This window comes from Quercus lobata, chromosome 4 (assembly GCF_001633185.2).
Source record: "Quercus lobata isolate SW786 chromosome 4, ValleyOak3.0 Primary Assembly, whole genome shotgun sequence".
Taxonomy (NCBI): domain Eukaryota; kingdom Viridiplantae; phylum Streptophyta; class Magnoliopsida; order Fagales; family Fagaceae; genus Quercus; species Quercus lobata.
Genome location: NC_044907.1, coordinates 6298866 through 6325372, shown reverse-complemented (window position 1 = coordinate 6325372; position 26507 = coordinate 6298866). Strand labels below are relative to the sequence as shown.

At 32.5% G+C, this 26507-nt stretch overlaps 2 protein-coding genes across 3 annotated transcripts; both read left to right on the top strand.

Annotated features, from left to right (window-relative positions):
- Positions 1 to 812: 812 nt before the first annotated feature.
- LOC115986766 (protein FRA10AC1) lies at positions 813 to 10150 on the top strand. Of its 2 annotated transcripts, none has more exons than XM_031110045.1 (11): positions 813 to 1214; positions 1356 to 1423; positions 3078 to 3159; positions 3386 to 3469; positions 4298 to 4337; positions 5775 to 5820; positions 6195 to 6253; positions 7741 to 7808; positions 7922 to 8005; positions 8083 to 8158; positions 9435 to 10150. In XM_031110045.1, exons 1-11 carry the CDS (start codon positions 1159 to 1161, stop codon positions 9603 to 9605), a joined length of 834 nt encoding a protein of 277 aa, XP_030965905.1. In that variant the 5' UTR covers positions 813 to 1158; the 3' UTR covers positions 9606 to 10150. The 2 variants fall into 2 exon arrangements, with proteins under 2 accessions (XP_030965905.1, XP_030965906.1); XM_031110046.1 differs by having other exon boundaries at positions 816 to 1214; positions 8094 to 8158.
- A 9296-nt stretch (positions 10151 to 19446) lies between these two features.
- Positions 19447 to 25436, top strand: LOC115987293 (nuclear transcription factor Y subunit A-1-like). The gene is made up of 7 exons (XM_031110816.1): positions 19447 to 19629; positions 20366 to 20650; positions 22033 to 22145; positions 22295 to 22366; positions 22825 to 22989; positions 24545 to 24970; positions 25078 to 25436. The coding sequence occupies exons 2-6, from the start codon at positions 20386 to 20388 to the stop codon at positions 24956 to 24958; spliced, it is 1029 nt and encodes a 342-aa protein (XP_030966676.1). The 5' UTR covers positions 19447 to 19629; positions 20366 to 20385; the 3' UTR covers positions 24959 to 24970; positions 25078 to 25436.
- Positions 25437 to 26507: the final 1071 nt, after the last annotated feature.

Genomic DNA, 26507 nt, shown 5'->3' with positions numbered 1-26507 from the left:
AACACCAACTTGTGCCCATCTTATCTAATAAGCATAAAATTTGTCTGAATCTTCTTTCTCATGGTATATGAGCATTTGAAATACCAATGATCAACTAGTCGTCTACCACTTTCTATTTATTCGTATACAATTTATGTTTACATATATTTTTATGTATATGGTTTAACATATACTTATTTTTATATATAAAATATATACAAGCTTAAATCAATGTATAAAATATACGTGCGAAAGTATGTGAGAAATGCGTCGGCATTGGTCAATGGTTATAATGACAATCAGAAACTAATAAATCTACCACTTTATATTTAAAAATGTTTTCTTTATATAGAATTATTATTATTTTAAATTAAAATTGGAAAGAGAACAAAATTACTTTTTTATTTTTTCTTTTTTTGAGAGAGTTTCAACCTATAGTGTCCACTCCTGATGATAGTTCTTTATCATTAGACTAAGACACTAATCGAATTTTTGGTGTAGGCGGGAATTAAACCCCAGATCTCTTATTCAACCATTAGAAACTTTACCAGTTAAACTAACTAGAACCCACAAATTACATTTTGTATGAAGTAGATAATGGCAATTTTAAACGAAAAGGAAAATATTGACAACAAAAATGAATTTAAAGATTAAAGAAACGATTTAAAATTTTATTTATAAAAAAGTATAAACTTATAAGCTCAAAATGACAAAAATAAAACTTAAATACCAAAACCACAATCAATCTAAGGGAGAAACATGCGCCCTGTAAACTAGACCCGATACGATTAATTTTGTGTGGAAGTAGCTTGGGTCTAGTGCTTTTATTCACTAGACCCGTCATCGGCATCCAACACACAAAACATCTTAACAAGACCGATGCGCAGAGAGTTTTGTAGGAACCGACTTGGGTCTAGTGCATGAGTTCACTAAAAAAATCATTAGCATCTTAACAGGTCCAATGCACGGAGAGTTTTGTAGGAACCGAGTTGGGTCTAGTGCATGAGTTTGCTAAAACCGTCATTGGCGTCTTAACGGGTCCAATGCACCTAGCACTGGACCGAATCTTTGCCCTAATTTGTACTTAACTAAAAAATACAAAAAAAAAATTGCTTATTCTTCTTTGACGCCAATACTACAGTGAAGAGAGCTAGGGTTTGTGGAGGGAGAAGAATCGAAATGGCGTCGTTTGTGTCACTGAGATCGGAGATCTTCGACCGAGAAGAGCGAAAACAGTGAGCTTCACCTTCTTCCCCTATCTTCCATTTCTCTCTTACCTTTGATTTTCTTTCACAATTCGATTCGATTCGATGCCTCTAAGTAATTATTGTATATTTGTATTTGTATATGCTAAGTTTTTTTTTTTTTTTTTGCAGGCAGTACCAAGCTCATATCCGAGGTCTCAACGCCTATGATCGCCACAAGAAATTCCTCAAAGATTATGGTAATTAATATATATATATATATGTGTGTGTGTGTGTGTGTGTAAATGGCATTGCTTTTGTTGTTGCTGTTTTTTTTGGGCTGAAATATAGTTTAATTTCTAAAGTTTGTTGCTTTACGTGTGGAAACTTTAAAAGGGTATTGATATAGTGATTGTGTTTATATGCTGATAATGGAATTGCATACATGGTGGATGAAATTGCTGATGTGGAACGATAATAAGTTCGTGCAATGCGTAGATAGTTTGTTGATTTTGGTCAAGTGTTGCCTGGAGTAAAATGGGTACTTTTTATGTTTATGTTTATCTGCCATCAAGGGTGGATTGATGGATGTGAAGTGGCGCAATAAAAGTTGATGTTGCCCCGAATAGATTTAGACGGATGGGAGTGAAAAATTGGCACATTTTATGTTTTTTGGGACGAAAGTTTGTAACTTCCTAACTTTGGGGTATAAATGGTGTGTTTTTGTTTTTGATTTGGGAAGTGATTGCATGTTACATACTGATTGTAACTTGCGCTGGGAAAATAGAATAGGTTTCTATTCTACTGTGTATAGTTTTTGTTTCTAAGATTGGACTTTGTTGGTATGGTTTGTTAGTGGCTTTGATCTCTTAGGTGAAAATGTTGCAATTGGTTCTTACTTTATATGTGTGTGGATTAAGTTTTTGCTCTTGGGGCTATTGGATTATGTTGCTAGGGTTTGTTGTATGAGATGCAGAGCTGTAGAAACTCTGGAAATATGAATTTTAGGAGCAGCATATGGTTTAATTTAGTTCCCATTGTTGGAATAACTTATTGAATATGGAAATTCTTGTAATGCAATTGGGTATCAGAATTGGGGCTCATATGCGGAGGAATTTCATTTTTTGTCAAAAATTATTGTATTTTCTGAATTTTGTGAAACTTTGGAGGATTCTTACTTATAATCAAATATGGTGGAGAAACATTGAAGTTATTGGTAATAGTTAGAGAATAGTTCGAGACAGAAAATGGACACTGAGGAAGCATTGCAAATAATGAGCTTTTTATTTGTTTAATCCTCATGTCCTAAAGCAATTGGGTGATGAACAATCCTCTCCACTAAGGAGGAAGGGGGCTACAGTCGTCCTTATATTTTTCTTCATTATTGATGAAATTATTATAGTGGTTTCTGTTTTGTGCAAAGCATCCTTATCTAAGTGACTAGAGCTTAGGACAAGAGATGTGACAAAGAGTGTAGATATCTATTAAGTGATTTGTGGACTTCATGGTATCTGTGTTTGTAGTGTACTGGTAATGTTGTAGGAACATGCTTTAACATCTCTTGCATGTGCTTCATTTAGTTGCCAACAATGATTTTCATTAGGTAAGCTGATCATGTGCCTGTTTGGTTTGTCGGATTAAATTTTCACTTTTTAAAAACCCCCACTTTTTTCTTTCTCTCTCTCTCTCTCTCTCTCTCTCTCTCTCTCTATATATATATATATATATATATAAATATGCTGTTGTACAGCCTTTTTAAACCACCCTTTAAAAAAAATAGGCCATACCAAATGGCCACTACAGCTGGAGAATATCTGGCTATTTCTCTTGAACAGTAGCTGTAGTTATCAAGATCACTGCATATTCATTCCGCAGTTAAAGAAATTCTTTTGAGAATCTTGATTTATATTGCAGCTAGCTTTTATGGAAAAGAAGACTCTAGAAATGTGAAGTTACCTGTTAAAACTGATCGAGACACCCTAAGGGAGGGATATCGGTATGTTCATTGTGTTATTCCATACTGTATATCTACTGGTTGTAGATGCCTCAGTAGACTTCTTTTGTTCATATTGTTGTATAAAGTTTTAAATTCTCCACTTCAATTCAGATTATATTCCTGAATGTTTTCTCCCCCACTCTCTGGACTTTGCTTTAGGCAGTTTTCATAATAATATTTTCTTTTAGATGATCAAAAATAATAATCTTCTCTTTTATTTACAAAGGTTCATACGTACTGAGGAAGATGATATGGATCCATCATGGGAGCAAAGGCTGGTGAAGCGTTATTATGATAAGCTTTTTAAAGAGTATCCTTTGCAAGCAGATACTATTTTGCTTTCATTCTTTTTAATTTTTAAATGTGGCTTATTAATGCTTAAGATGATTTAAAAATTGATGGTGATTCTGGTTCCTGGTAACCTTAGTTAATAGAGGGATGTACACAATAATTATGTTCTTGGTAGGCATGCAGTCATTACAGAATCAAATAGATCTTAGTACAAGTTTCTGTGTAGTAGAAATCATTCGTCCAGACAAGGGAAGAATGAAATTGCCTTTCATTTGCCCATGCAAAAGCTTGCCTATTGCTCATTTCAAGGGCTGTGATCTATTATGCTAAAGGGAGCCAGACCTTTATATCATTACCCTATACGAGCTCCACATGCTGTTCCTGACCTGATCTCATGCAAATGCATACTTGCTCATTTTGCGTTTGCTCACCTCATATTAGCTATTCCTTGCTTTCCTCTTTCCTTCGTTTTCTGTCATTTCACTCTATTGATCCATAAAACAACTCAGTAGCATGTGATGTAACAATTGTATGGTAATTGCAATTCATGAGCATACCTTTGATAACTTTAGGTGAACATACTTTGATCATGAGGTATGTTGGTTAAGGTCTAATGTTCTGCAATGGAAAGAACAAATTAAATGGACATGCTTTTAGTACCCTTTTTGCCTGCCTTCTGGGATATTTCTTCTACTTTTTAAATTTTTTTAAATTTGAGAGCCTGTTCTCTAACGCATTTACATTTTGAATTTGTAATATTATTGAGCTTTCAAGTGTTTGGGTTGCTACTACCGTATTATGAGTAGAACCTGTTTTTTGTTCCTTCACTACCTTTAACTCATTGAAGATATTGCATAGCGGACATGTCACAATACAAAACTGGCAAGGTGATTGTTTACTCAGTATACATATTTGTAATCTTTCCTACTTTGAAGTTTAACTAAACTGATGAACCTTCACTTTGATGCTTTTAAAATTTTTAGTCACTTTAAAAGAACTTTCTTTTATCTATATATGAGTGTGCTTACAGTGGATAGTTTGTCTGTGATGGTTCCATCACCATATAGGAGGCTTATTTCTGGTGATTACAACTTTTTTAAATGTGATTTATTATTTTGATGTATTTGGACTAAAGCTTGAAATAGCCCAATTAAGAGTTTCTGAAGCTCATTTTCTGTGAATTTTCAAGTCATACAAAGTCATACAAACAAAGTGAGAAGTAGGTTAGCTTCCTATGTTTCCTTTTGTTTCATTCTACTTTTCTTCCCTTTGTCCTGTAAGTTTGAATTCTAATATGCTTGCCTAGTTATTGTAGATTAGTGGTAGAGCTGTCTTTAGTACATGTAACTATCCTTAAAGGGACAAGATGCACGCACCAGTCATGGCTTGCCTTTTTGGTTCATATGTCTGAATCCTATATGATCTGTGGTAGTATAACTGCACCTTTTTAAGAGGAGGGTAAAAAGTTTTTTTATTAATAAAAAGGAAACTGAAATAAGCTGTGTTATCATTTTACTTAGCAACAGGGAAAAAAAAAAAAAAAAACCTAGCTTTTTTAAAAATAAGCTAACTTTTATCTTTTTGCCTCAAATGTAGCAAATAAGCTACAGGAAACTGTGGGAAGTCAAAGAAAGTGGAAATGATTTTTCTTTAGTTGGGTTTTAAACAATGATTTAGGGTATCCCATATAACCTGAACTACTTTGTTGTATCTTGCTTAGTATTTGGACATTTAAATTGGAGACATTATCAGCTTTACTATATAGGTTACTGTTCTAGTTAAAAAGGGACTTGTTTAATTGCTGTTTGATACATTCATACCTAGGGTCCGTTTGGATTGAGCTTATTGTTGCTGAAACTGAAAACTGAAAACTTAAAACATTGTAGCAAAATAATTTTTAAATGTGTAAATATTACTGTGGGATCCATTTTTAATATTTTTTAATATGTGAACAGTGTATGTACAGTGTATGAACAGTACATACACTGTTTACAACAGTACATTTTGTCTCCCAAAGTCAACAAATGCGGGCAAAAAAAAAAAAAAAAAAAAACAAAGCAAAACGCAACACTGGAAACGTGGACGCTGGATTCATCTGAATCCAAACGCCCTCCTAGTAAAAAATTTTCTATGAGGTTAGAGTCTAATTTAACTTTCAAATGATGTTTAGCGGGGAAGAGAATAAACATTCTCTAGTTTTGTGGTAGTTCCCCATTTGTGTTATAAAAATTGTGCTTTAGTGTTTAAATACATAGTTTTTTTTATTAAAAAAAAAAAATACATACAATAAGTTTTTGACTTATTATCTAAAATTTTCTGTCTAGATTGGTCTGAGATGGAGGGCAGAGAAGGAAGTCATATCTGGGAAAGGTATTTTATTTCTCCTTGTTATTTTAGTAATGATGTTTTTTCATTTTTGTCTGTTAATGATTCCTTCGGGGGATTTTATGTTCTAACCCCTTAGCTTGCCAATAGAGAGCACCCCTGTAGTCCAACCCACCTGGCCCAGCTTTTCCCAACTCCCAGCCATATTTCGATTACTGATTTGAATATTTTAGGGTTGACCAAATATTTGATAGCTAATCTTAACACCACCTGAAAACTTAGTCTTCCTCCCTTGCTTGATTAAATTATTGCACTGTGCTATTATCAAGTTTATTCATTCTTTTTGTTATATTTTAAAATAAATCTTGTAGGTGGGTATGGACTTGAGTTTAGAATTGATTTGTTACCCTTTTTGTCAGGGCAGTTCATATGTGGTAACAAACACTGTGATGAAAAAGATGACTTGGCTAGCTATGAGGCAAGTGTTTTAGTAACATCATTGATCTCTTTAGCATTTTATGGGTATGGAAATTTTTTTGTTGGTTTATGACAATTTCTCTTATGGCTTTGGACGAATTTAAATCTCATTTATTTATGTTTTTGCGAACGAGTCTTCACTCAAATGATACTTCCTCCTCTCAGAAGCATGGGTAGAGAGTGAGGTTATGGGTTCACAGCCTACTAAGTGCGTGTGTAAGTTATCAATAAAAAAAAGTGAAGTGTATGTATCATTCTGGCAATGCTAGGTAACAGCTGTGAGTCTTTTGACCATGCATGTGTAACTTTAAGTATCAATACTGAAATTTCTTGTGAGATTATTTTTTAAAGGGATTTTCTCTATTTTACAATTAATACATTCAATTAGTTAATTACCAGTTTCATTTCTTCATGGTATATTGGTTTTGAGGGGGGTAAGGAGAGAGGCCACTTCTGATCGTGTGTATAGTTGCAATGAGCAGTTTATTTGGTGACGGGTCTTGTAATGCAATTTTACTGAATTTCACACTGTATACACACCAACCAATATGGGGGTGAGGCTTTAAAGAATTTAAATGGTGTTATCTTCATGGTGGAATGAAAAGAAAAAAAATCTTCATTTTTATAATTTACTACCATCCTCTTTAGAAATTGTTATCAATTTATTAGTGTCCATTCTTTGTTCAAATTTGCTGTCATGCTTGGTCATTGCATGAATGGGATTAGACTTGGAGGTCTAACTTTTGGCAGTTACAATGGAAAATATTATTGTCAAATTTTATGTATAATAAAATCTTTCTGTTTGTACATATTGATATTGTTAGAGGCCTCGTCATGCTTTCATTGTTTTCTCATTTTTTATTAGCAGCAGCAATTTTGAGTACTTTGACCATGCCTTTCGATGCTTTAGTCATATATGATTCATGGTGTAATGATCTCACCCACCTCTAAATGATTAAGTGGTAAAAGATTAATTTACTTGACTCCTTTGTGGCTGAACTCATTGGGATTAATTTCTACATAAAGGAAGCATGTTGCCATTGTTATATTTTGTAACTCTTTTGAGACCTATGAAGTTTTATAAAATATTAAGTGCTTTTTTCTGGTGCATGTATGTATATACATTGGTGTGGATTTTAAGCATCATTCATACAATGAGAAGGTAAACATGTCTACACTCTTGTTGGAATTTCATTATGCATCTAGGCAGTTGGCACATTCTGTATTAATGTCCATGTTATGCTAGGCATCATACTGCTATCTTACTGGTTCTAAAGTCTACTTTAAGCACATATGGGGTGAGTGATACTGATCTCTTTTCATCTTTCCTTATGCTTAGAAGCTTGAGATAAAAGAGGAAGATAATATTTGTTGTTAATTTTTCCCCATATATGTGCCTCTGTACAAGCATCCAGCTATATTATCAACAGTATCTATAATTGTCCATTTAAGTTTTGTATCTCATCTTACTTGATTGTTACATTGCAGGTCAACTTTAGTTATTCTGAAGCTGGAGAAAACAAACAAGCACTTGTGAAATTGGTAACTTGTGAGAGGTGAGTTGGCTTTTGCTGATTCTATAAGTCTACTTATGAATTTGTGATGACAACATAATTTAAGATGTATAAACATGTTATAATGTTTTTTTTTTATTGATCGTTCTCAATAGATGTGCGGATAAGCTTCATTACAAAAGGCGGAAAGAGAAGGAGCAATCAGAAAAAAGAGAACGAGAAGAAAACAAAAGAAAGAGGTGCCAATTCAAGCCAAGAGCCTTTTTTTGCGCTCGTGCCTATTTACTGCTGATTAAAATTCCATTTACTTACTCAGTCTGTTTCCAGGAATCGGTCAAGGAGTATTGATGAAACAGATAATGACTGTGAAGGGAGCATGGAGAGAAGAAAAGGTCTGAACATTCCTCTGGTTATACTTCATTTTTTGCATGATGAGATGTTCTTGTGCTTATATTCAGTTCACATTTGTATATATGATTTTATTTTGTGTCAAAATCTTTTAGTCTGTTGTCGAATCATGGATAGGCCATGGAATTGATTGGTGCACCAAATCCAATTTTCAAAATCTACTGTTTGGATGTGCACTAGTTCCATGGAACAAATGAAATGATGATAGATGAGTATCTTAATTCTAAGACATTATTAACTATTAAGAGGGATTTGATTTCCAAAATTGATAATTGAACCTCCCATTTGGTTGACTGATCATGTCTTAAATTTTGACGATTGCTTAATTATTAGTTTATCACAAGTTTAATTTAAACACCTAGATGGATCTGTATATTGGTATTGGGTAAGATAGGTGGTTAATGATTTAAAGGAAAACTTTTGGCATAGGTTGCTTAGTAGTTTTTCCCAAGTTGCTACGTTGAACTCTATCCGAGACTTGCTTTGTTTAGCATCAAACTAGGATTGGAGTCTTCACTCTTCAGCATTAATCAAAGGGACCTTCCAGGGAGACATGGGTGAGGAATTTTTCATGAATGTTCCTCCAGTTTTCACATGTTTCGCTGGAAGAGCTGAAGTAGATGCGCAAATATTCCCTATTGGTTTAGAGTTTTGGGATTTGTTGGTTATTTATTTTCTTCTACCATAATTTTCTTTCGTCTGGGGCTGGTCTTGAGAAAGAAGGCAAGGACATTTTTAAATAACTGTGGTTCTTTAGTCTCCACCACTGGGAAGCTTTTGACTTTCCCATTCTTACCAACTAATCAGCAATCATCTTTACCTAAAATCACTATTCTAGGTCCAGGAGGTTGCCCATTATCTCTAGGACATGCTCAATGTTGCATGTTTGGGCTGTCCAGTGCTTTGACAATTTCTCATTCTTATTACAGCCATGTAGCTTGTAGAGTTGAGATTTTTTTTGCTTCCAAATTAGAAGTAGAAATGGGTTTAAGATTTTATGCAGGTTAAGTGCATCCTTTAGTTCCCTTCATTTAGCTAAGCAAGTCTTCTATTCATAGGTCTGCCAATAATTGTGATTATTACAATAGAGTGAAAGGATAGCTTATGGAAATTTACACTTGTACACTCCTCTCTTTTTTTTTTTTAAATATATTTGCTATGACCTGGCTTTCTACTTTATTTATTTATTTATTTTATTTAATAGATGAGGCATTCTACTAGTCTTGTGAGCTTACATTTTTTTTAAATTGTTCTTTGCAGGAAAAAAGGCTTCAATTTCAACTGATGATCATAAAGTTGATGACGATGATAACTTTGATGAGTTTCTTGAGGGGATGTTTCCATGACCGACTGCTGCCATATTTAGACGGCTTGTCATTTGCCAACGTTGACAACATGATAGCAAAATGCCGAAGTTCCGAAATAAAATGAACCTTGGTGTTTCATAGTTCCAAACATTTCTTTACCCTTTAAATTCCATTAAACAGTTATCTGTGTATCCATTAGGAACAGAAATCAACATGTAACCTAGGGTAGCAAATAGAATGTATAATATATTTTCATTTCAGTTGTGGGGAAAAGGATGACAAAGAACTATCATTGAGCTGCATGTAGTTACCATCATCGGCTTGCAAAGGAAGTGAAGAATGAGTTTTGCAGGCTGCCTATGGTAAGAGATGATAACAAGTGAATTGTAATTACATTGGGTTTGCTTGGGTTGAAGAAAGAAACATCAATTATGAGAGGCGTGAAAAATTAACATAAGAAAGAAACCTCAATTATGAGGCGTGTAAAATCAACATGTGGTACAAGTCAAAAGCAATTTGTGAGATTAGGTGGTTTGAATAACAGCCTAATGTTACTCAGGTTTTTATGATGTTGTACAGCCCATCTATGTACACTCGAAATGATATGATGCCATCAGTTACGAGTATGAAGCACTCCTTTGTTAAATTAATTCCAAAATTTTCAGTGACCTTTCCTGGGTTTATGTATTTATTTTTTATTTTTAGATTTGATTCACTTTTTTTTCTCTGTTGAGCTTAGATTCTGGAAGTAGATTCCTTGTTGAAAAAAAAAAAAAAAAAGAGAGAATATTTATCTCTATTTAATTTTTAGTTGGACGATGTTGAAGCCGTTCTGTTTCATTAGTCTCTTATCAATTAAAATTTTCTGAAAAACCAAAAAAAGAAAAAGAACAGAAAGATGTTGAAGTGTTTTACATAATCGCTAATCACTGGGTTTTCACCAAATAAAAAATTATCATGGGGCTTAAATTGAAGTGTTTTGGAAGATTAAAATTGCGTTTTTAAAACTCAAATTTCTGTTTTGCAACTATAATTTTTTATAATTTTTTTATAAATGCTCATTATAAACTCAAAACACATTTTCCCAATTACTTATACAATTACACCCTCATCTATTATAAAATAAACTTGGTGAAATTATATCACGGAAAATTATACTATCCTCCCTTTAGGTATAAAGAAAGAAATGTCAGTGATCTCCAAAGCTTTACAAAAGTGAGTCTTTTTTTTTTTTTTTTTCATTCTTGTGATAAAATATAACAAATACAATGAAATTTTTATTCTGCTTTTGAGTTGCCTAAATAAGTGTTGTTCATAATCATTGAATCAAAGGACAGGCTAGTCCATAAAAATAGGATAACGTTAAGGGTAGAGATAGCTAGTTCATTGTCTTTGCTATGTTTATCATAAAACTAGCATCATAGCAGAACTTTGCACGACAAGAGAAGGGAGGATCGACAAGGACAGATTATAGCTTGTAGGCTATAGGGATATTATTCTTAATGTGGACTTTCTTGGAGTCTTGGCCTATTGGTGTATACTGGATAAGTGTCTATTTTTCCTGATTTATTTTGTCTAACTTTGTAGCTTATTTGTTTATTATATATAGCCTTTTAAAACTCTACCTTTTCAAGTACAAGTTTTAAACATTTTTTTCTAAAATCTTTTGTATGTTTATCTATAAAACTTGTATATAGTTTTAGAGCAAATCATACTACTGCTTGTAATATCATTCAATAAGAGGGTCAGGGTCTGTTTCCATTTTAATCTTCATGAGTTTCTGTTTGTTCAAGAAGATAGAGTTAAGATTGGTTTTGATGGTTGATAATTGATGTACATGAAATTTTCTAAATAACAAAATGATTGAAACTTTAAATCTCATTTTTGTATTAGAAAATAATGAAAGAGAGAGGTTTACTTAAATAATATGCTTTAATTGTTTACCTAATTATCCACCGGTTTTAATATTAAAAACCTTTTACGAATAGTAAATGGACAGTTCATGCTACACAATAAATTATAAAAGTTATTTGTCAGGACATCTAATGTAGTTACAAGCATCTTAATTTTTTTTTTTTTTTTAAATCTCTTTATTCCTTCTTCTCATGATTCTCATGACACCTATGTACTTATATAACTGTTCATCCAAGACAATTATTGTGGTTGTTGTTTTTTTAGTCATTCTTATCTTTTTTTTAATCTGTCTTAGTGCATCTCCTTTTTTCTTTTTCTTCTATATGATATGAGAGATAGGATTCATTTGTAAGAAATCAACAAATGAATATATAGTTTTTCTTTTTCCATATAATCTCTCCTTCAAGAATTCTCTTTATGTTATATTGCCAGTATTTATTTGAGCAAAACAAATACTTATAGTTTAGTTGAATAGTTAAGACCAAAATACTTTTTCACAGGGGGTACTGCTAGAAGTAACTTCTTATCTAAAAGCATTTTCAAAAGATTACTACATTTATAAAGACATGTTATATTCTAAAGTTCTATTTATTGAAGATAAATAAATAACCAAATGTTTATAATTAAATTGACATGAAAATGCTTCAAACAAGTTTGGCTCTCAAGGAATTCAAAGTTACAACAGATGAGCACACGGTACACTGATGTGTAAAGTGTATGAGTACCTGACTAATAAGTAGGTAACACATTAATGGTCTATGAGGTACACAACCTGACCACATTAACTCTTTCAGGGCTATTACTGGCCACAAGTCCCAGTTAAAGAATAAGCAAAAACAAAAGGAAATAGTACAATTATGTCTCCTTATCCTTTAAGAGAAGCTTTCTATTTGTACCTAATTTTTTTTTGGGTCTGAAGAAAGAAGTTTCTATACCCTATAGGGTAACCTCAAAAACCTTTATTATTAGCAAATATTTTAACTTTCAAAAGAAAACAAGCCACATTTGGTACCTTTTTACCCAAAATAATTTGTACCTGCCACTATATAAAAGTTGACTGGTAGATTCATTCTTAAAGCTCACTCATTACTCATAGAAATGGGTATCAGAATCAAACAAGATATTAGATGCCTGTCAAGTGTCAACAACATAGAAAAAGTTATCAGACACATTTTTCTATGCTTCATACACAAATCCAAAACACATTCAAACAAATAGTACTCTTAGTACCGCTTAAACAGCTACAAATATTTTGTCATAATTATAGGTACAGTTTATGTTCTTTTCTTAAAATTTATCATGTATTATATTTATAATATAGAAGTGTATTTTTTAATTATATGATTAAATTTTTAAAAAAAGAATATAAAGAACATCATCAAATTATTGCATCTAATTTTTGTCATGACGTGAACAGTTATAACATAAATTATACTGTTTTATGCGTTCTTATAATTTTTCACAAATAAAACCCATCAAATGTCTTTTCTTACAAAACAAACAAGACAGGAAAAACAAAACCCAAAAAAGAAAAAAGAAAAAAAAAAGAGAGAAAAAATTGCAATTGCCAATGCCAGCTCTAAAACAGCACAGAATATTTGTACCTTTGTTGTGATAAGCTGCATTGGGAGTTACATCAGCCAGAGACCACACCAGATCGTACGACACGTGTCAGCTTTAGGTGCTACACAGTGCAGTCTAATTACACATGCACAAGGCACGTGGGGTGGTGTTGAACTCAAAGCAGAATTCTTTGCTTAGGTGAGCTTGTACGTTTGCAGGCACAGATCTTTGACTGCTACCTGGGATCATGACAAATGACACAGTTTTTCTTGCAGTTTTTGTTTTTGTTAAATTAAATTCTAAACTTATATTTTAAGAGTTTTTTCAGATTAACCAATAATTCAAAAAATAACCAAATTTAAAGCAGTTTCAAATAAAAATTTAGGGTAAATTGTAAAGTCTATCCTAAAGTGTAGAATTGCTTAAATTTTACACTTTAAAATTTGGTTTCGTTAAGAAGACCTCACCCTCTGTTAGTTTTGATTGTTTCACACTCTGTTACTTTTGATTGTTAAGTGATATGTTAGTGTGTTAATGTGTATTTCTTTTTGCCAAGTTAATCTTAAAACGATGCCACTTTAGAAGCATCAGCTGTATTCTTTGTCTTAAGTCAAATAACCTTGTTTTGGGAGGATAGCTTGGGGGGAAAAATACGTCAATACATCAGTGTGTCACATAACATTCTAAACAAATGGAGAGGGGAGTTTTATTAATAAAACCATTTTATGGTGTAAAATTCAAATTTTCAAATTTTAGGGTGTAAAATCTGAGTAACCCAAAATTTTAGGGTTGTACTTTGCAATTTACTCACAAATTTATAATTTCATCGATTATAAATCAAAAACTAATCTTTTAAAATCATACAAATTTAAACCTTGAACTTTTTAAGTTTGATTTTAGGATTTAATTGGAGGTTAACTCTTTTACAATTTTAAAAGTTCAGGGTCCAATTTGAAATTAGAAAGGTTTAAAGTTGAAAATTTTGGATTTATATGTAGGGTGCTAGGGTTTAAAATGTAGTTTGTCCTTTTTTAAGTGTTAAATCAACAGTCATAATAAGCTCTTTATTTGTTGAGAAAACAACACCTGAAAGACTTAGAGCATATGAGATTGTTGAGAAAACAACACCTGAAAGATCTAGACCATAATAGATCTCAATCCTATTCAGACTTCAGAGTGTAGTGTCCAAATAATAAAAGCCAACAATTCTTGAGCTAAAAAACCAATTTCACACAACCACCTTTGAATGTTTGAACTCAGATTCAAAATTCCTAATTATTGGTCATGATTATGGTAAATGGTATATAATTTAAACATCCATGTAATGAGTTTGAAGAAAAATTTATATTCCAATCCCATATTATTAAAATACACAAAAATGATCCTTGAACTCATCATAAGCAATTTATTTTTTCAAACTAGGTTTGGTGGTAAATCACATCCCTATGCCCTAGTCCAAATAAAAAATTTTCTTATGGAGCAACCATGTGCTATCAATATCTAGATCCCACATTTTGGGAAAGAACATGTTTAATTCTTTACTTTAAGCTTCAATTTAGTGCACTGGACACTAGATTGAAATATGTTTATTTTAGGACACACATTTTCATCTCAAATGTGTGGCTCAACCCTAAAATATTAAAATGTTAAATATGAGACCAACTTGCAGTTTTTAGTATTTTTAAAATGACAAAATTTAGTTACAAAATTAGTTGCAGCCTAAGGCTACAACCTTACTCAATAAAATAAACAATACTACATATTTTAAAAATCTAACAGTTAAATTGTATGTTCTTTTTACTCTTAATACACGTGTTAACTTTTGTGTCAATCGAATACTATTTAATATTTATTATATGATCTATAAGCTTATATTTTATGTATGATTTTAAACTACAAAAACTTACAATTTAAACAATTTATTGATGACATAGCTATTGATCTTTAATTTTTTAGAAATTTTGCAAGCATGAAGGATATAAAAAGAAGATGTAATCCAATGGTGAATTTGTCAAAATTCACTTACAATAAAAATATATTAAGTAAGGTTATAGCCTAAGGTTACAATTAATTTTGTAGCTAAATTTTGTCATTTTAAAAATAGACATTTTGGATTCAAATTCCCCTTCCATTGTAACTATCGAATTATGTTTAAAAAAAAATTACACAATAATGATCATTTAAATAATTGTGAACAGTTTCTTATAAACTAAGTTAGGAGAAAAGTTACATCCATATGACCTTGTCCAAATAAAAAAAATTTCTTATAGAGAAATCATAAGTTATCGTTCTCTCTAGATCCCACATTTTAGAAAGGAAGCTTCTTTACGCCGAGTTAAGTTTAAGTGAGCGTTTGGTTTCAGCTAAAACCAACGTTCACGTTTTCATTTCTGCATTTCTATCCTTTTTTTTTTATTTTTTTCAGCGCATGAACAGTAAATTTACTATGCAGAGACAAAAATTACTGTTTATGCACTGCAACAGTACTGTTCAAGTACTGTAGCAGCACTGTTTACGTACTGTAGCAGCACTATTCATGCATTAAAAATATTAAAAATGGGTCTCACGGTACTTTTCACACATTTAAAAATTATTTTGTTACAGTGTTTTCAGTTTTTAGTTTCAGTAACAATAAGCTCAATCCAAACGGACCCTAAGTCTAATACACAAAACACTAAATCAACACATGATATTTTAAAACACATATCTACTCCAATAAAAGAGATCATTCGAGATAAAGCCAAGTCCCTTCATAATACTACCTCCACCTATCTCAACTTAAATAAAATAATCATTTGAAATATATGTACATTTTTTCACACGTGTGTGAATGTGCATCATAAACTAAGTGGTTATAGGACTGCAAATGATTCCATAATTTTTTATTATAATTCTAATGTGACAGATTACGAGTGTGTTGTCTATATTACTTACAGATTATGCTAACGAGTGTCATAAGAGTACTGGTTAAGAATCCAGTTAAAGAAAATTTTTATGAAAAAAAAAGCAATTAATGTTTTAACAATTTTTTCATTTCCCATAAAAATGATGTTAAAATTTTCTTAAAATGGATTCTTAAACAGTGCAATACGGGCACTCATTAATATTTTTCATTACTTATACATAGATCCACAATCTCTTTTTTATCAATTATACTATGTCACATCACAATTATAACAAAGGAGTCAGCGTAATTTTTTTTTTAGCACCTATTTTTTATTTTCCACGAAATATAAAAATGTGAGACCCAAAATCATAGGGTCATAGGGTCCTGTCGGCTTGTCCTAACGGCGCACTGCCGCAATAAACGCTGTTAAAAAGTGGGCAAAAAGAGAGAGAGAGAGAGTTGACGAATAATTAGGTGGAGCAACGTGTCAAGCTCTAAAAGGTGGACCAATTTGGAGTTATTATGATTCTGACACGTCTTTGTTTTCTATACACACAAGTGTCAGGCTGGCAACGTATTAGCCTTTCCTTTTATTAATCAAAGTTAAATAAAACCTTAATCAAATAAAATATTAGTTCTTTCACTTTCAATTAAAAGATTGGCATATTTTAAATGATTAAATAATCTCAATTAATTTAATTAAATTAATAATTAATTGGGTTTTGTTAACTAGCACAGCACTACATTTACCTAGGTGGCTCATGACTAAATTAAATAATAATAATTATTATTTTTCTCTCAAAAGGTAATATAAAGGGTCTTCTTCTTATCTTGAAATGTGGAAGGGACAAATAAATGTAATAATTAATATATTTTTACCAACTTTTGAATGATTCAACTACATAGTGTTTTATTAGATTGGTTTAAAAAGTTAAAAAATAAAATTTTAAAACATGGAGGCTCAATTCTCTAGGTAAAAAAAAGAAATAATGCTAAACTTTGAGATCAATCAAGTTATGATTAACTTGGAAGAGTTAAGTCGAGTGTGGAACTTCAAATTATCAAAAATGAAAAAGAAAGAAAGAAAAGAAAAAGTCAAGTGTGGTTTAGTGGTACTACTTGGTCTTCTCCATTGTTATATTCATAACCCCACCCTTAATTTATTGTAAACTAGAAAAAACTATGAAAGCTAAAGGATTATTCTAATGCTTAAAGAAAAGTAATGCTAAAATGGTCCTTAAAGCTATTTGTAAAGTTCACTTTGTATAAAGAGATTTGTATGATATGAGTGAAAAAGATTACTTTGAAGTTGTACATTTTATCATGGATAAGGTTGATGGGGCCATAGTCCTTTTTCTCTTGCCCACAAAAAAAAAAAAAAAAAAAAAAAAAATAAATAATGATTGACGGGTTCTGTAGGTCATAACAAAAACAAAATCAAGAATAAGCCTTTTAAAAAAAAACTTAAATAAAAATTGATGTGAAAATTCGAGCAAATTTAATCATAATTAGCTATTAATGTCATACTAATTATGAGTATTCAGTACAAGCTTCTAAATTATAATAAGCTATATCATAAGGCAAGTTGTGCACATTCATAGACCAACCAAATGACCAGGTGGAGATCCTCACGACAATGCACTGTCGGCTCTCATTTCCAACATTTTTTTTTCTTTCATTTCTTCAACTTTTCACTTAGGTGTTGTTTTCTTATTTGTGTGAATAGAATCAGAACTCAATTTCCAATGTAAATAGAATCCAACTTAGCTTCCAATGACCCTACACTATAAAATCAGATCTCAATCTTCTTTCTTATCTCACACTTCATTAGATTAACATTCCATAATTCCATCTTAAGGTTTCACCTTGGAGAACTAAAATAAGGACATAAAATGAATATAAATTTTGAGTTAGAGTCTTGTGTTTAGCTTTGATATACTTTTATTTTTAATCATTTGATAATTTCAACGGGCGAGAGGAGGTTTGAATCTCGGGATGTTTGTTAAAAATATCATAAGGTGTCAACCAGTTGAACAACAAAACTATTAGCTTATACTTGATATACTTTAAATTTTGAAGGAACTCTATCAAAATTTTGTAAAGATAACCTCATTTGCGAATGTCAAAACTAATTTACATATATATATATATATATATATATCAAGGATCGCTTAAGTCACAACACCTTAAAGCTCTATTTGTCTTAGGTATTTGTTAATGGATATCTCCTATCACCAATTTTTTTCCTTATTCCCCCAAAGATTATTAGTTGCACAATTGACACTTTATAAGTTTCATTAATAAAAAATTTGCAATTAAGATTTACACAAGTACTTGTTATAAATGCCCCTTAAATCCATATAAATTTATACTATTCTCTCTCTCTAGACTCAAGTGCTTCTGTGATTTAGGATGGTGGTGGAGTCAATTAAGTCTTTTGATTTGGGGTGGTGGTGGTGAAGTCGACTATGGTAAAGTCAACGGTGGCTTTAATTTGGGATAATGGTGGATTTTGCATGCACTCCTGTGTTAAATAATAATATGAAAGGATAGGGCTTTGCATTGTGGGTAAGAGGGTATTTTTTGTAATGATTGCATTTTTAAAAAGGTTTGTTTGACATGTGTACTTTTTTTTTTTTTAAATCCAATTTTCAATAAAGTGCATTGGGTAAATCATTTTTAACGAATGCGCTTAGGCTCTCATTAACAAAACCTTTTGTTTTTTCACTTAAACTATTAACTTATTTGTACTTTAACACACACACATACATATATATATATATATATATATAGTTATCTTTTCTAGGTAAACCTTATTTTAAAAATAAAATTATCTAAATACACTCAAATTAAGACTAAAGTTCGTATAAAAAAAAAGTTTGAAGGTTTAACTTGCAAAATCCTAGGACCTAATTTGAAATAAGGTATAAACTGTAAACGTAAATTAAAACCTCATACTTATGAACTCTTTCAATTTGAACGACATATTGATCTTCGTTATTTATTTTTGCTATCCTAGGTAGCAACAGAGCAAAATAAAAATTGAAATCATTAAAAAATTTTGTATTTCACATATATAACTAGTTTTGATTTTTAGGCAACCACTCACTCTAAATTGAACTTTCTTTGTCTAAATGGAGCTTTCTCTTTGTATCATGTTTGTTCATAACTATCAAATGTTAGGTGAACACAAAAATTAAATAGAAATTTCTGAGTCTAATTATTGCCTAGATTAACATAAATAGATACACATTTCAAACTGAACCAATTTGACAAATATGGACTTTAATTGAAAAAATTAAAAAACTTGGACACAATATGAAAGATTATACAAATTATGGGCCCTTTTATACAATTAAAATAAAAATAAAAATTGTAAGTCCTTTTTTGTCAACTTTAAGTTTCAAATTTTTTTTTTCATAGTCATTTACTTTTTTGACAATTTTGTTTTCTTCCTAATCGGAGACAGAGAGAGAGACCTTTGCGTAAACTTTGAGAAATGAAAAATTTCTTCTTTGAAAAACCTTAAACTTTTACTTCTCAAAAAAGAAAAAAAAAAAAAAACTCCTTAACTCTATTAACACTCTTTTTTACTTTTATTATTTTCCATGTGTTTTATTTACTCTCTCTCTCTCTCTCTTTGTCACCTTCCACTGTCTCTCTTTAAGGTTGCAGACAAAGAAAGAGAGAGAGATAGAGAAACTCAGTCTGTGATGAGCTTCTTCTACTTCTGAAAACCAAGAAGCCATCTTGGGGTTGGATCCTCTGCTTCACACCCCCACAAGTAAGCTCTTATCCAAACAATTTCCCTTCCATGTCTCTTAGAATTCTCCATCACTTTCCTCAACTTTGATTCATGAATTCTAACAGAACATGTTATCATGGCTGCTTTACTTGTAGTACCTTTGTTAAAGTGATTTTTTTTTTTGGGTCCTAAAGCTTTTAAGCCATACTTGGTTGTGGAGGAAAAGAATTTTTTTTTTAGTTTTTCTTGGTTGGGACTGAAAAGGGTGGTCCAAATTCCAACCTTTTTTTTTTTTTTTTTTTTGGTAAAAGATATATCTTTCTTTTATTTTTGTGTGGGATGTAGCAGAATTTGAAGTAAAAAGAGAAAAATAGAGACACCCAGAAGAAAATTTCAGCTTAATTAAAGCTAATTAGTTGTTTTAGGCTCAGTAGAGTGCAGTAGGGTCTTGAATTTTGAAAGGTTTATATCTTTTTCCATCATGTACTCAATTTCCAAGCATGAACCTTAGGTTTAGTTATCTCTTCAAGCTCTGAAATTCAGTTAATGGTTTTTGCTATTGATTAATGGTTGGATTTAGTATTATCCTTTCTGTTATGATGTTTTTCTTCATTCTACTTATCATGCATGTTGCTTTGTGCTTATATATATAGAGAGAGAGAGACTCCAAAATTTACCCTGTATTCTTTTGGTTTGGTATGGTTTGGTAGAATTGAACTTTATTATTATTATTATTTTTTTATGTTATGATTTTTTTTTTTTTTAATTTTTTAAGGTTGAAGGAGGAAGTTGTGAATGATGCCAGCAAAGCTCGGAAATGAAGACAGGCGGTTAGAAAATTGTGGGCCAACTACGTTGCAGTCCACTGTTTACTCCCATCCTTGGTGGTCTGGAGTGGGGAGCAATGGGTCCTTAGGTGAGAGTGGTTCAAAATCTTCTTCAATGGAACACCTAAATGGTTCTGTGAAGAATGGAGTGATGCAGTTGAAAGCAAACGGTCAGTTGGATGGTGGAGCTAATTTTAATAAAGAAACACAAGTCACCATAGCGTCGCAATCTGGTAGGTATCTTTGAGCTGTCACCACTTTAGTGAATAATAGTCTTGTGGAGATTTGCTTTAAATCATAAATAAGAATAAATGTATTTACTTGCTACTGGGTGTAACAAAGTATATAATGTTTGAATTTGAGAAATTGTTTCTCTATATCTATATGATTGGTGGTTGCAGTCTTTGTTTCATCATACATTTTTATTTATATATTTTTCCTAGACAAAATTTGTAATTTAATGGAAACAAGTGTTTACTGTAGAGAGAAGAAGAGAAGTTTAGCTCTATGTGGGAATGCCTCTTTTAGGAAGGAGGAGGAAAAAAAAAAAACAGAAATTATGCATTTGGTTAAAGAACAATGAAAGTATCTTGTTCTCATGGATTTGTGATGAGTATCTTCATGGCTGCTTGTATTTTAGTTTAGATTTGCCGAAATGAAAATTTATGGAAGTTTAGTTGGTTGACTCTTGAGAATTTTGAAAATCTCACCAAGATGGATTTTTATGTAGAGAAACAGGAAAACATATACCTGATGTGATCTGGATAGATGAAAGTTGCTGGTCCTAATTTGTTAACTATACACATACATGTATATGTAGGCATAGAATTGTTGTTCTTGAATTGAAATTGTGATGGATTGAAATCTTGTTCCCCTGTGTATATGGGCATGTACTTTTTTCTTCCCCCCTCCTATTTTTCTTTCAGTTGGTGCAATATGAAACTGACTGGCAGACAAGCAGACCAAGAAATTGTAAATCCTGTTTAGGTGCTTCAGCTTTTGGAGTATCTGCAAGAGGTGCAAATGCAGATCATTTTTTAACAAAACCATCAATTCTTGACCATGATTGTATTGCCAATTTCACCCTGTTGCCATCACTGCCACCTTTTTCTATGGCAGCATATTTATTTATTTATTTTTGGAGCACAAGGCTCCAAGGCTAAGCATTTAAGGGTCTTCCAATGTGCAAACAGTGTTTCTGTCTTACTGTAAAATTCAAGCAGCTCTCTTCTGTCCTTTGCCGATTGTTTGATCCGTTATATTTCCTCTCCTCGCGACTCAACAATGATTCTGCTAGGAACATGTGTTGACCTACCCCACCAGATCTTCCAAAACAGGGAAACAATATTGCTGTAATCGAAGATATAAATTTTAAAAATGCAGTAATCAAATATTACCAAAATGTGCATGGGATATTTATATTTTAAAATCTGATACCTTAATTTCTTTAAATAATTTTTATTTTTATTTTAATCTTGCTATTTCTGATTTGGATTAATGTCATCTTCTTCTTAGAGTTGTGACATAACATGTTGCACCATATGATCGTGCATGCATATTCACTCACACACACACAAACTATCATATTAATATTTGGGCTTATTTCTTATGACAGATGGGAATATTGGGCAAGAGCACCAACATGTGAACCATGTTCCATCCTCAACTCCTAAAATGGGTGAACACCTCGATCCAAATTCCAACATGGAACTTGTTGGTCACTCAATTGTAAGACCTGTTCAGCTTTCTCTCTCTCAGACTTCATAGACATGCACATTTTGGCGTTTGATCAATGAATCTGAGACTTTCCATTGGTTGGTTTTAAGATAAAAAAAAAGATTATAAGTTTTTCCCCTTATTATCTGTTACTTATGCAGGTTTTGACACCATATATGTATTCAGAGCCACATTATGGCGGAATGTTGGCTCCTTATGGGCATCAAGCTATGGTATGCAATCTGTAGTCTAGAAGGACAGTAATAGTAATGTTTTCGATGGAACATGCCTTTTCTAACGAAACCTAGAACATGCCTTACCTTATTCCTCAAAGAGGGACCTCTTCACTACCCTGATTAGAATGCACTTGTGCACATATATGTGCATACATTGAATGTACTAGTTCCCTGGATATATTTTTGAAGAACAGCATTTAGTTCAGATCAAAAGAAAGTACTAGAAGTTCAAGCAAACTGATGTGGTCACCATTGCTTTGCTTCACTCCAAAGAAAATTGACAAATGATACTATTAGGTTTAAGATTCTTTTGATGAAATATTATGTACCAGTGCATTCTTCATATTTTTTGTAATAAACTCATTTTCCATGTTTAGTCACTGTAGTGTTGTAATTATTTCAAATCAAATGTATTGGGATGTGATGATCTTCTGACAGCTCTGGTATGATGCCAGATACCTGCCCAATTATATGGAATGCATCAGGCTAGAATGCCTTTACCTCTTGAAATGGAAGAGGAACCTGTCTTCGTAAATGCAAAGCAATATCATGGTATTCTGAGACGAAGACAGTCACGTGCTAAGGCTGAGCTTCAGAAGAAAGCGATAAAAGTTCGAAAGGTAAAATAAATATTTGTTTACTTTTTCTCTGGACTGAGCTACAATCTGGGATGATAAAAAAATAGAAGGCATAATATTCATAAGTCATCATAGAGGAAAAACATGCATTGAAGGGTGATGCAACTTTCATTGTGTAACTTTGCTTTCAGCTTAAGTTGTTCATTCTTGGCAAGTTTCCTTGTAGGTTTTGTAGCTTAATGTTGCCTTCTTGTAGATGGAAACTAAAATTTCTTGTGTATGTGTGTGTTTTTTTCTAGCATGTGTTTCTTCCTCTTTGTACACCAGATTTACTTAATATCTTGCTTCATTCATTTACTAGGTATTAACAATTGTGGTATGGGAGATAAGGCAAAATGTTTGTAGGAGAATGACAAATAGGACAATTGCACCTCATTCGATTGATTTGTGTTTTAATTCAAGTTCTGTCTCATTAGATTGTCAGTCTTCATATTTTCTTTTGTATGAATTTTGACTGGGATTCAAAAGAGGGTTGATCTTAGTATCTGACCATTCCCTATCCTGGCACTGTTTTCTACTAATGACTTTTTGTTTTAGGTCGGGTGGGGGGAGGGTGGTGTTATCTTCCTACTTTATGATGCTGAAGTTGCATTGTTTATGATTGGATTACGGTCTCAAGATTACACAAATATCAACGCACTTGACAGGGTGTACTAAAGACATAAAAGAAACCTGTAATCCTGTGGGCAGTATGAAACTAATAATGTTGGCAGCCGGACCTTAACAGTATCACAATTTTGAAGGGAATTATTTAGGGAGTTCTAGCTTGTTGCTGCCTTGTCTATTACCCTGATTGGTGTATATTTATGAAAGTTCTTTTCTTTATGCAAAAACAAGTAGTTCCATTTCCAGTTGTTTTCCATGAGTATACCTCTGAAATATAGACATGCGCTGAAGTAAAAATGAAGAAAGTCGTCTATATTTAAGGCATCTAATAATATTTATTGCTAGTCAAATGTGGGCCACTAGATCTTGGCAGGTGATAAAGCCATAAGGAGGTGGGATATGGTTGAGTATCTCTTAGGTTGAAATAGTGTCTACACTCAGAAGAGGAAAAAAAAAGGTAGTGGGGGAGGGGATTCATACTAAAGACGGGAAAAAAGACATGACAGATGGGGAGGAGGACTTATACAAACTCGCTATGAGAGGAGAGGAGTAAAATCATGTGGTAGTTTATTTTCAGATTTATTAATTTCCCTCTTTTGGCACTATCAGGGTATCTGAAGTTAGAAACTTTTACAAATATAGAAATGTTTTTATGAAGTTAAGAGATTAAGAAATTTGAAAACAAGAAAAGCTATAGGACCAAGATGGTATTCTGACTGAGGCAAGGTTGTATTTTGGGTGTCATGGATTTTTTAGTTGTTTTTATTTATTTGTATATTCTTTATTGTATTTGTGTTTCTTGTGTGCTTTTCCAATCTGTCAGCCCCACCCCTTCAGTGCATTTCTTATTCTTTGATAAGTTCTGTTTGTTCCTTACATTTTTAGAATGTCCAGAAGGATTCTTGATATTCTATACTGTTTCATTTCCCAGCCATATCTTCATGAGTCTCGACACCTGCATGCTATGAGGAGGGCAAGAGGCTGTGGGGGGCGCTTTCTTAATACAAAGAAGCCTGATAATGATGCCAATCCTACTTCAGAAAAGGGCATGAATATGGGTGCCAACTCTTCAGTGCAACCAACCAGTAAATCTGGCTCTGAATACTTGCCCAACAATGGCAATGGGAAATTGGATTCCTCACATAATAAGCAAGAAGGATCACGTTCAATGATTCACAATATGCATAAAGCACACAACTTGTCCAATGGGAACAGCAATGGCCATGGTCTTTCATCAACATACCATTCACTGTTTAGTGATGACAAGGAAGGAGGCTACATGGGTCAGCAGAGGGAGAGCATGCATATGAATGGGATTGCACGTGGGGCACTCCCCATTAAATGAAGTTCACCGAAGGTGAGGAGCCTCTGGAATTTGCTTAAGCAGTTAAATACTAATGAGTTTTTGATATTCAATGCAACAGTTTACTTGGGTTTCTTTGTCTTATGAGAGCTTTCCTGCAGGTGAACCTGAAGGCATTTGCCCCATCTAGGTTGAGTAGAAACCTTTCATGTATTGTGTTTCTCAGGCAATTCATTCTTGGCTTTACAAAAAAGGTTACTTGTCTTTGTAAGGGTGAAATGAGCAAGAGAGAGATGTGTTGTAGTGCTGCTGTTACTGTTCTGCATTTAATGCATTTCCTTCCATTCACCAGTAGTGTAAAAAGGGAAGAAAGTTCTTAACTGATCAAGTAGGAAATAGTAATCAATATGTAAAAGTTTAACAATCTAGATAAGAAGGCTTCAGAAATGTGAAGACTTATTTGTGTAAGACAAAGGCTTTGCTTCTTCTATCCTAATTGTTAAAATGTTGACAATGTTAAGATTTGGTCTCTCTCTCTCTCTCTCTCTCTCTCTCTCTCTCTTCAGGTTTGTTGCATCTCCATTGGAATGTTTGATTGTATTGATATGAGGGGTGTTTGACTGTATGTCTGCACTTCTTGCATGGCATTGCATTGCATTAGGCAAAGCACGCACAGAAGATGCATTCTACCAACCTATTAGTTAAATAGAACTCTGATTTGTCTTTGGTTCATTCTCCTGTATTGTCCTTGTTCTCTAATGACATAGCTCCCTATGTCGGGATTCTGGCATTGTCATTTGCTGTAGTCAATAGGTGCTTAATCTGGATTATGGGTCATATAAGAGGCTCTGGTCTGCATTATTATCAAATTATTCTCGTTGGTTTGATATTGTCCTTGATATGATTTGTGTGAAGTTGTGGTGGAATACTTTGTTCTATAGCTTTTGTGACAGGTTGTTAAATGGCCTTTTTGCAACTAGTTAGCTGTTCAGTCTTTTGTAACAGCATAGCTCTTTTATAACCAGTTTTAGGCTATTAATTTGTAAAATGCTAGCCAATTAGAAAAGGAATTAGCATGGGCCAATCAAATGAAAGCAGTCAAAGCTGGTGCAATATAAAAGCTTTGTCATGATTTGATAAAACTATAAAAGCTTGTCATTGCATTGGGCTTGTTCTACAACTCTCCTCCTAAACCCCTCTTCAATTCAAACACTTGGCCTCATAACCCTGCATCAGTTTGGGATCATAGCTTGAGATCCGTGGTGATCAAGTACCTGCATTCCATTTTCATTTTTTAATCTCCAAGAACCCATCAAGATTCATTCTTGATTTATCTTCTCAACCCTTTATTCCATTCCACACCATATGGTTGCCTTCAAATCAGTGCCGCGAATCTTGTAGTGAATGGTAGGAAAGCAGGATGAAATCTAGATTAAAATTTGTGACTATGAAGTTTATGATGAAAAAAAAGCTCTTTTAAGTTAAATCTTTATTTCAAACTCAGATTACTAAAACTCCCACACTTCTACTTTCTACAAGAATAAAAAATTCACAACATTTTCAAATTAGTATTAAATTTTTTTAAATCTGT

Excerpts from the sequence above, each read along its gene's own strand:
- LOC115987293 (XM_031110816.1), top strand. The coding sequence starts at position 20,386 with ATGATGCCAGCAAAGCTCGGAAATGAAGACAGGCGGTTAGAAAATTGT. Across the intron at positions 22,146-22,294 it reads AACTTGTTGGTCACTCAATT|GTTTTGACACCATATATGTA; the intron begins GTAAGACCTGTT and ends TTACTTATGCAG. Across the intron at positions 22,990-24,544 it reads AAGCGATAAAAGTTCGAAAG|CCATATCTTCATGAGTCTCG; the intron begins GTAAAATAAATA and ends TTCATTTCCCAG.
- LOC115986766 (XM_031110045.1), top strand. The coding sequence starts at position 1,159 with ATGGCGTCGTTTGTGTCACTGAGATCGGAGATCTTCGACCGAGAAGAG. Across the intron at positions 1,215-1,355 it reads GACCGAGAAGAGCGAAAACA|GCAGTACCAAGCTCATATCC; the intron begins GTGAGCTTCACC and ends TTTTTTTTGCAG. Across the intron at positions 4,338-5,774 it reads CACAATACAAAACTGGCAAG|ATTGGTCTGAGATGGAGGGC; the intron begins GTGATTGTTTAC and ends TTTTCTGTCTAG.